This window comes from Halyomorpha halys, unplaced genomic scaffold (genome assembly GCF_000696795.3).
Source record: "Halyomorpha halys isolate HHAL.00 unplaced genomic scaffold, Hhal_1.1 Scaffold1805.1, whole genome shotgun sequence".
NCBI classification, from domain to species: Eukaryota; Metazoa; Arthropoda; class Insecta; order Hemiptera; family Pentatomidae; genus Halyomorpha; species Halyomorpha halys.
Window position 1 is genome coordinate 12,715 of NW_027111133.1, and position 11,403 is coordinate 24,117.

At 34.6% G+C, this 11,403-nt stretch overlaps 1 protein-coding gene across 1 annotated transcript in view; it reads right to left on the reverse strand.

Moving 5' to 3' along the window:
* Positions 1 to 635: 635 nt before the first annotated feature.
* Positions 636 to 11,403, reverse strand: part of LOC106690678 (serine/threonine-protein kinase SIK2-like) — a 55,497-nt gene continuing 44,729 nt past the window's right edge. The window contains exons 3-4 of the mRNA XM_014436186.2: positions 5,562 to 5,732; positions 636 to 848 (exon numbers count right to left, since the gene is read on the reverse strand). Coding sequence (XP_014291672.2) covers positions 651 to 848; positions 5,562 to 5,732 — 369 coding nt within the window. The 3' untranslated portion in view covers positions 636 to 650. The remainder of the gene's footprint in view (positions 849 to 5,561; positions 5,733 to 11,403) is intronic.

The window sequence follows — 11,403 nt, forward strand, 5'->3', positions numbered from 1 at the left end:
TGTACTTATTAATTACAGTGGAACCCCGTTATAACGACCTGTTTGGGACTTGGGGTGAGGCCGGTCCCACAAAAAGGTCGGATTAAGCGGAGTCTGTTACGCTGGGGAATTAGACTTACGTATGTTCAAGGGTGAATGAAAAATACATAAAAATTAGAATACAAAACCAATTTATCCGATGTAGGTTTTTTAAGTCTTTTTTTATTTGCTGGGTCATCTGACAACTATGAAACACTAAATGAAATTAATTGATCCCGATTTTTTTTCCAGTCCTTCACAGTAGTAACGCCAACTCCTAAATCACTAGCTAGCTACTTTGGTAAGTCGCTCACCCATTTCGATTTTTTCAAGGGCCTCAAGTTTTTCCGCGATAGTACAAGACTTTTTTTTAGACATCGTAAACGCTTTGATGTTAACACTGTGGAAGATAAGATTGAAATGATTTTTCAAACAAGGAGCGAGAAGTGAATCATCTTTCCAGGAAAATAGTTACAAAGTACAGAGGAAACGTCGTATGTATACAAGAGGTGTTTCTTCTCAGAAATAGTAGGTTAATGCGTGGAGCGATGTTTTAAAAGGTCGAACTATTGAGAGGGATTCTATCGAAAAAAAGGGTCGGTTTAAGCGAGGAGTCGGTTTATCGGGGGTCGTTATAACGGGGTTCCACTGTAATTAAGATACAAATTAAATAAATTAAGTATGAAATATAATTGTAAGTAATTACCTGAACTCATGAAATAGGGGATCCGGAACCTGCCCGACAGTACCCTGTCCCTAAGGGTGTGCAGGGAAGAGCCATCGAAGGGGAGTGCCCCGCAGACCAACACGTACAGCACCACGCCCAGGCTCTGAACATACCATACAATATATGTATATATTTTATTTATTTAACCCTGTTATATAGAGGGTTTTTTTCTAATAAGTAAAATAACAAACAAAATGTAGGGAAAATGTAAGAAAATGAACAATCAAAAAAATAGAGAAAAATTTTAAGAGTACAAAAGAAAAGCATAATAATATAATAAAATTAATATAATAAATTATTACATAAGTCAAAATAATACAAAGCAACTGAATAGTTAAAAGAAATAGAAAATATGAATATCCAAGTGCACAGTAACTTTTTTTTTTTTTTTTTTTTTTTATTTCCCCTTCCTGGCATTGCTGTCATACGGGGTTCGGCAACAGTGGGGTAGTGCGTTAAGGTTGCGCATGCCACTGTTGCCAATAAACATCTCTTTTTTTTTTTTTTTTTAAACATTTTATTTTCATAAATACAAAATTAATGGTGGGCCATTTAATTTTTTGGGACAATTATTATAAAAAAGTGGTGCAGCCCAGCACTCGGTAGAGTGCCTTAAGATGGGGCTACACCTTATCCACCAGCATCCGTCCGGTACGTCCAGCACGCCTGGTCCGCATCCGTCCGGTTGTCACCTCCAGTGCGCAGCCTAGTCCAGCCCTCCTGGTCTCAAACTGCTTCTTCGCTGTCCTCTTGATCTTCATCTTCCATTGGTGGCTCGCCGACCCCCGGAGCCCGAGCCCTTCCCAATGTAAAGTGCGTTGGCCCGACAACTTCCCTCCACCCGTAGATGAATTCCCTGAAATACGGATAATTATCCTCTTCCATCAGCAGAGGGAAGTCCGACTCGGCGAGGGCGAAGATCCCGAATTTTCTTGACAACCTGGCACGGTGTCCTTCCATCGCGGCGCAGTCCAATACCACGTGCTCTGGTGTTTCAGGGACCCCACACGTCGGGCACCGGGGGTCGATGTTCTTTCCGAAGCTTTGCAGCTTTCCCCGGAATCCTCCATGTCCTGTCAGGATCTGCGAGACCCAATAGTCTGGGATAACCCAACCTGCTCTCAATCTTGAGTGGACGGTGGGGAAGAATTTCCTTAGCGTGGCACCCTTTTCGCTTGTCCGCCACCGCCCATTCCACTGCTCAATCGACTCCTCCCGTAGGAACTTCTTCCAAAGGTTCGGGGTCTCGCCGATCCTCTCCTGGAGTCCCGCCGGTAGCACTCCCAGCCCCTGCCTCTTCACATCATACTTCGTAGCATCCTCCTTGAGGATGAGGTCAAGGGGCATTGCTCCGGCCAGCACCTGCACCGCCTCATGCGACACCGTCCTGTACGCCTTCGTAACCCGCAGCAGAACCAGTCGTTGCGTAGTGGCCAGTCTCTTCTTCTGCTCCCGCGTGAGGGTTCGACTCCACGCAGGGGAAGTGCACAGTAACTGAACAATGATTTGAAGATTTTGACTAGTGCTTATATACCACATTTTTATTTGAAAATAATTAACAAGTATGTCTGTAGGCTTTATTATAATACGTGTAGAAACTAATTTTTTTTTTAATGTGAAATAATTATATCCTGTCTTCTATTTGGACAGTATAATAATAGGGGCCATAGAACTCACCCACACCATATTTACAAATATATAAATTAAACGATAACACAAAAGAAAATAATAATAAAAAAAATACATTTAAACTTAAAGTAATATATCATCTTAAACACAATCATTCCTATTTACAATATTTTTATTTGGAATGAGCTCTTCCTCTGACTTGTGGATGAACGAGCAGGTCTCTGAAAGATCCCGCTTCTCTCTCAACCTCGTCATTGGTATTAAAAGCCAGTGGAGGATGAACGAGGGCGCTAGCCGCAGTAGAGAGTGGTCCTTGCCAGAACTCCAATGTAAGTATTTATAGTAAGTCTCTGGATTGTAGTGATGGGTAATGCTATAGATAGGGATTGGGCTAAGGCATTAGGATAATGAGTGAGTATCTCATGTAATGAAGTGAATTTGGATTTAATAAGATTTGATACAAATGGCATATTGAGGTCATGATGTAGGGTAATGTTGGTTAGATATTAAGAAGCATTGACTGTTGTTCGAAGGACTTTGGACTGAAATGGCTTGATGTTTGAATTTTTAGCTGTGCCTAACAGTTTTAGTCCATAAGTCCAAATAGGTTTTATTATTCTTTTATTAAGTAGTAATAAAGTTGCGATTTTCTGCTTAGCAGTCCATATAATTGTCAAAATCGTCGGTTAAGTTCTTGCCTTTTAAGTCTAGTATGAGGATTCCACGTTGGTCTTCTGTCTAAGGGAAAGCCAAGATACCAGGCAGAAATGAATTGAATAGAATATATTTTATTTGCGAAAGACAAGTTTTGTTGCTCCATTACAAAAACAATACCCAAAAGATAAAAAAAAGTGCTCTGTAACCAAACAATAAACAAAAAATAAAACAAACTGGATAACAAAAAACTATTAACATAATATTCTTTACTCCATTAAATTAAACTTAAAATAATGAGAATTATTTTAAATAAACGAATGCGTAATATAAGTAAAGATATTAATTGGCTTCGAAACCTATTTAAATGCCACTTACAAGATCAAACTGATTACATACTGCCACTGTATGAAATATGCCTTCACCTTAATGCCAGGAACACTTCACTTTTGGTTGGCTGGTTGGGTTTGAGTGGACTGTATAATTGAAAAATGAAACATGATTAATTTACAAGGGAGTAGGGGGTGGCCGAAATGAAACATTTATGATTAGATGGGTTGGTAAATTTTGAATGACCGGGCTGTGGAAATTGTAGATATAAAATTGAGGTGGTTGATGATGATGTAGATGTTAGTTGTTACCAGGAGTACTTACTCCATACTTTCTTCTTCCCTCCATATTCTTATGCTTCTCTCTCCTCTGCTTCTGGGGACACCTCCAGGAGTTCTACTCACTCATGGTAGATTTTCCTAATGAAAGAAAAAATGGACTGCTTCTTGCAGAAGACGGCTGCACAAGACAGCTCTCTCTTATCAGCTGGGTTACTTCTGTTGCCACTGAGAGCGTTGGAGGAGATGAGTTTTAGCTGTTGACCACACGGGGCGCTACTAATCCTATATATGGCAGCCCTTCCAATTCAACCTTTCGGTTGCCGTAGGTTACCCGGAACAGTCACAATGTAAATATGGAGTTGGTTCAATACAGCTTCGCTGTTAATTTCACTAAATTTTTGATGTTTTGTAAGTCGCAAGATACAAATATGGGTGGCTTTAAGATATATTGTCTACCAATTTGATGTCTATTGGCGGTGCCGGTTCGAATCCGGTCTGGTACGTCGACTTTTTTCATTGGGTGGTGGTCCCACAAAATGAAGAACTTTGACCCCCAACCATGGTTAGGCAGTTTAGGACTCCAATGGGAGTCTTGGCCGAAAAAAAAGATATATTGCCTAGTTTCTTTAAAAGAGGGGCAATGCAGGAGGATGTGATACGAACCGTTATAGAAATAGCTTTTGCAGAATGGACAGAGTTCGTTTGCCTTGAAAGTGATGGTTTTGCTTCCGGAGTGTAGTTCGATATGCTCTGGGTTTCCAACTCTTAGTTGGCTGCACCTTATTTTTTTTTTTTTTAATTTAGCCTATTTGTTAGATATGCTACTGGTTTAAGTAGGTTAAAACTGCAAAGTGATCGGTATATGGGATTAATGTTTGAGTTCAATGCTCAATTGATATCAGTTGAGAAGTTGTGGTTCAAGAATATCACCTTTATGTTTCAATATTCCGTCTTCGTATGAACTATCTCTAGACATCCATATTGATAGAATATCTGTATATACCTATAGGATAGGATGTATTCTGTATTAGGGATTTCTGCATCTAGCATCCTCATTCTGTTGAAACATAGTTTTGGGAGTCTCTTTTCTGACATCAATGACAGTTTGGACCAGTAGTTGATTACTTTTGCACTCAGAGAACTTCTACCTGTCTCGAGTCCAACTGTATAGCTTAGGGTATTCTTGGGCCTTCCATATAGTTATTTAATAAATTTCATTTGAGAACTTTTGATATCATCGAACTGCAGCTCTAAACTTCGGATGCATATAGGAGAACTGAGGAGACCATGAGAAAGGAATTGGTATGGAATTAAAACGAACTGGCGGAGAGGATCTGCTTCCCAATAAAGATATTTATTTATTTAAGTGTTTCGACCACTAGGGTCATTTACACTGAATTTACAAAGTTAGTACATTACTATTGACATATTTACAAAGTGAGAAATTTATATATAATTACAAAGTGAGAAAGTTAAAAATTAACAATTACTGTTACAAGTTACATTACATTACAATACATTGCATTGCATTACATTACATTACAATTTACAAATTTACAATTACAATTAGTTAGACTATATGTGATCATAAATATTAATGATTTTTAGAAAGTGAAAAAGTTTTGTTATTGTTGTGGGATCTTCGTTCAGCATCTCCTGTAAATCTGAAGAGAACCGTTGTGGTTCGTGAGCTATACATTCAGTGGGAATATGCCTAACGGTGAGATCGTTTCCACAGTAGCGACACGTCGGTGCATTTTCTTTTTTCACGAGATAATAAAAAGATATAAATAATAAAGATATAAAGAGACAACCTAAGAGATCTCACGATATTAATAAATTGTTCTTGGAAACCAACAATCAACATGGATTTACGTTTCTTAGAAAGGACAATAGTTAGTTATGGAATAAGTAGATCTTACCCAAATATCGATCTCAGGGCCTGTGTACTTCTTGCCTTCGAAGACCTCGGGAGCAGCGTAAGGTGGAGACCCACACCAGGTCGCCAACTGTTCGCCCGGGCTGTAGTAGTTAGAGAACCCGAAGTCGGCGATCTTGATGTTCATCCCGTTGTCCATCAGCAAGTTCTCAGCCTGAGGAAAAAAAAGGTCTTGTTACCAGGGAAACGGTTATAAAATAACATTATAATGCCAAAGAATAACCGATAATTATTTCAGGATTTTAGAATATGTTTTTAACAAAAATAACAAAAAAGTTCATTCCAGGAAGATAGTCCGGGTGGCGGGTCAATAAAAGTATCAAAGTAGTAAAATAAAACTATTTATTGTTAACTAACGTTGTGCCACACTTTACAGGGCTAAAGGAAAAAAACAAGATACGAACATTATAGAATTAACAAAACAATTTAAAATTTTTTTTATGTTTACAAAGTAAATAAAAAAAATTAATAATAAAAATATAAGGAAATATACAAGTAGGTGGACTGGAAACAAGTTACTCATAAATATAACCAGGTGTGATAAATGTTCTAAATACACATCAATACAAATAAAGATAGTTGACTATCCCAGCGGTTCGTCGTGGATGGCGAGGGTCGGAATATCTCCAACACCAAAAATGAAGTTATATAAAGCATATTTTCTATACTTATTGCGGTTATCTTGTTCTGTTCTTAGCCCTTAAGACGGCTAGAAACTCTAGCCGAAACGTTGGCACAATCAAATAAGTTACACCAACTTATTTGTGTTTCACTTTGACCGCACCCCCAACCATCTTCTCCTCTTTGATTAGTGACTATACCTAGTTTTCATTAAATTAATAAACAATTAGGGATGAAATAACTGAAATTATTTCCAACAGGTCCTAATAAGGTTGCCAGAGCACAAGGCATACTAATCTATTATACACGAGATAATATATACATACGTATACGAAGAATTAATGTTGTATGTATTTCATAAATATTTGCGTATGTAAACACATACTATAGACATTTATGGTAATCATTTGTGGTATTGGTAGAAATTAAGCCGGTATACAATGCACGTTACTGCTTAATGCTGGAAAACTCAGTGTAAGTACTCAGTCAGTTGCAAGATTGTACAAACAGTTCTTCTGTTATTATTGCTCTGTGGGACATAGTGGCGCAATTTACCATATCAACTGCTCTTCGAAGACGAAACGGGCCTCACTCGAAGATTTGCCTCCTACGAAAGTTTGAAGCCACAGTAAATGAATATTTTTTGCGTTATTTTTTTTTTTTTAAATAGTACCTTATAAGAAATATTTAATTTAATTTTTTTTTACCTATTTATTCAAGAAGTTATATATATATATATATTTTTTATAAGAAGATGGCCAGAGTTGCGGTCAAAAAGAACAAATAGTTTTTAACTGTTTAATGTCATCAGGGCTGTTCAAAGCGATAGGTTAATCATCAAGGTTATTATTAATTTAGTCCAAGAGCCAGTCTGTTTAACCTATCGCTTTGAAGAGCCCTGATAAAGCCCAATGTGGAGCGAAACGTCCGACATTAAATATATAAAAACTATTTGTTCGTTTTGACCGCGACTCTAGCCATCTTCATATATTAAAGTTATACGGTCAAATATACATATAATATTTTTGTAATTCTTTATTTAGGAAATATATACATTTTATTTGATATTATGTTGCTATTTGCAATTTTCTTAGGAAAAATACTGATCGTTTAAAAATAACAATATTTTTTTAAATTATATTATTTCAAAAATTTTTTGAGACAAGGTAATATTTATTAAATAAATCAATATTATATCCAAATCAGTCTCAACACTTTATTTATTCATTTGTCCAACGTTTCGGCCTTTCTAGCCGAATCTTCTCTTCAGGGACATCTAAACATTTAACAGCTTATATTACAACTTCACTTTTAAACATTTACAATAACATTATTATTTACTATATAATATAAACATACCTTCAATATAAAAATCCTTCTCACATTAATTATTATTTTCTATTTGCAGGCTATTCTGCCCAGGTCAATTTCTTTATTTAAAGTTAAAACCTATTCCAAACCATCATATTGAAGGTATGTTATATTATATAGTAAATAATAATGTTATGGTAAATGTTTAAAAGTGAAGTTGTAATATAAGCTGTTAAATGTTTAGATGTCCCTGAAGATGGCTAGAAAGGCCGAAACGTTGGACAAATGAATAAATGAAGTGTTGAGACTGATTTGGATATAATTTTGATTTATTTAATAAATATTTTTTTTTTGGTATTTTTAAAAAAAATACTTACTGGCTTTAAGATAATTTTGAACCCTCCCTGCCACCACAGAGAGAGATAAAAATAAATCGGTAAAAACGCTTGCCAAGTACATGAGTCAGTATGGCTTCCTTACTATTTTTATTTCCTTATTTATTTATTTTTTTTAATTTCTTCTTCAGTGGGGTTTCAAAAATGAACTTGCTAAGACTGCCGACCAATATTAAATAAATAAAAAAAAATATTACCAATAAATACTGTTTGATTTTAAGGATAAATTCAGAATATAAAGAAAATTCTAAACAGCACCATAAAAAGAACAAAAAGGTATATTTTCAGATTATACAAAAAAAAAAAGAATATAAGAACTTATAAAAAAAAAGATAAAAAAATATTTAAATAAAATATTTCTCAATGAAGTAAAAAAAAGTAAAAGGACAATTTTACTGATAAAAATAATTAAACTGACAAAAATCTGCATTGTATACGAACTTAACTCCCAATAAAACAATGCAGCTAATGCCACAAATAAACATTATTTATTATTTACTAAATAATTCAAAACACTATCCAAATTATAGTCTCAAAACTTTTATTGCTTTTACACGTCCAACGTTTCGGCCAATTCTGCCATCTTCAGGGACAATCTTAATTCACTATGAAACATATCATATAACCATTCCAAAAACTTCATACAGGCTATTCTGCCCAGGTCAAAACATTTATATCTAATAAGTCAAATATCCATTAAAAATCACAGTCAAAATTATTTCTCTTTAACCACTATTAATACACTTTTATTACTTTAATAAGTAAGGAGTAATAAAAGTGTATTAATAGTGGTTAAAGAGAAATAATTTTGACTGTGATTTTTAATGGATATTTGACTTAATGGATATAAATGTTTTGACCTGGGCAGGATAGCCTGTATGAAGTTTTTGGAATGGTTAAATGATATGTTTCATAGTGAATTAAGATTGTCCCTGAAGATGGCCGAATTGCCCGAAACGTTGGACGTGTAAAAGAAATAAAAGTTTTGAGACTATAATTTAGATAGTGTTTTGAATTATTTAGTAAAAAATTGCCAGTCTCAAGAAAGAATTTTAAGATTATAAATTATCTATTATGTTTACAACTATGTAAATATATGCGTGTGGTTATTATGTATATCTGTTTATAGAATAGTTATTGTCTATCTATGTACATAGCAATTATTATCTTTAGTTGGTATAACACAGTTATTCTCTTGTTTGTTTTGGTAAGGTATAGTTGTTCCATAGTCACAGCTTGGGTATGGTGTACTGATCCGAACCAGTGGGACGCATTTCCGTGAGAGTTAAAATATTATCTAGCTAGGCAATTATAATTTGTTTAATAATAGATTGTAATGATAGTGGAGAAAGAATGATGAAAAGCAGATAGATAAGTGGCTATTCTAATTTTAAAAATAAGGCAAGATAAATAGATAATTATAATAATTAAAGACTCTTTCTATTACGTATTCGTCGTTTCTCAACGCCATTGGAACATTTGTTAGTATCCCTAACTGGTTCAGAGTTAATTTATAGTGATTATATTCTTCAATAATGTATTTAACGGTCAGATTTTCATGACATTTCGAACATTTTGGAGGGGCCTCTCCTGTTATGAGGTGGATGTGTGTCATTCGATTATGTCCTATTCTGAGTCGGGTGAACTCCACTACTTCGAGTTGATGTAATCCAGGACTTCACACCTTTCTTTATATATTTCAACCTACTGGGCGGACTTTCATCACACATTGCTTGCCATTTTCTATTTATACATTCTTATAAATGGCGAGCAAGTTTCTGTGCAGTTAAGATTGCTGTGGTTCTACCTGAGAGGACTAGCACTTCTCTAGCATCTTTGTCGGCCATCTCATTTCCTATAATACCAACATGTCTGGGGGCTCAGACTGATTTACCGATTTATTAGTTATTCTCTTTATAACTGTGAATAACAGTAATTATCTCTCTACATGTGGGTATTATCTATATATTGTATACATATAATAGTTATTTTCTTTATTTATTAAGTTATTACCCAATACGTAGTATAAATATTAATATATTTAGTGATAAAGAATATATTTCGTGATTTATACCTTATATTTTTTTTATTAAATTAGAATTTTTATAAAAAATGGAGAATCAAAATAAATCCTCACAAATCCCACCAGATCACCTTTACTCTCCGTCGTAAACCTCTGCACTCCTGTCCTACAGTATCCTTTCTAAATACACCACTAATGCCTGTTGAACAGATTCGATACTTAGGACTCCATCTTGACAAGAGACTTACTTGGAATCCACACACAAGACTGAAACGACAAGAAACTGCTGGTAGATTCCGATTGCTACAACACTTACTTGACAAACGCTCTAAACTTCCCATTCACTACAAAAAATTAGTATACACTACGATAATCAGACCAATTTGGACATATGGAATTGAGCTCTGGGCTCCACCAAACCATCAAATTCTTCCCGCATCCAATCGTTTCAATCCAAATCCTACGTAAAATCCTTGATGCTTCTTATTACGTTACAAATAAACTCATTCACTAAGACCTTAACATTCCATTCGTTGCAGAATTGGCCCAAAACAGATATGCGTCTTTTCATTCCAAACTCCTTAACCATCCTAACCCATTAATTCTTAATCTTTCATCCTTAACAATCCCTGATAATCCGCTGAGGCGTCTGAAAAGAAGATGGTCACGGGACCTTCTAATTTAAATTAATGTTTGAAGTACGACCAATGGGTGATTCCTTCCCAAGATTTTCAAGTGTATATAAAACATACTACATATTTACCTATTGTATAATTTTGTACAGTAGTAAATTACATTAAATAAATAAATTTAACAAAAAAACAAAATTAAAATTATTTCAAAATTTATTCTACCAAAAAATATTTATTAAAAAAAACAACTATTATTACGAATATATTGATGTAAATCAATAAATAAAATAAAAAACTGAATAGAACTACCCTGTATAGTGGTCGCGATACTAACCCGCACTAGCGGACTTCACCGCCGTGTACACACAGTTTGGCAATACAAGGCAGTGATGCGGGTTTAATATATCCACGCTATGGGGCTAAAGCAAATTCCATCATTAATTTACTCCAAGAGCCAATATTTGTTCACTTTAATAAAAAATTTTTATAGTTACTACTCTAATTAATAAATCTTCCAATTTTAGTTACTGGAATAAAAAATGACGGCTGTTTCAAAACGTTAGAAAAAATTTATTTTTATTCGCAGCTCCATTTAAAACTACCTAAAACACTAAAAAACCTAATAAAACATAAAACTAAATTCATAAATGGTTTGTTATATGGAGTTGTGTTTTATACTGTTGATAATCTTATAGAAGAAATAAATGTTAATGCTTTTAAATTTTAAATAAAGAGGTTTTGAACTTTAAATAAAGAAAATGACCTGGGCAGAATAGCCTGCAATAGAAATTATAAATTAATGTGAGAAGGATTTTTGTATTGAAGATGTCCCTGAAGATGGCT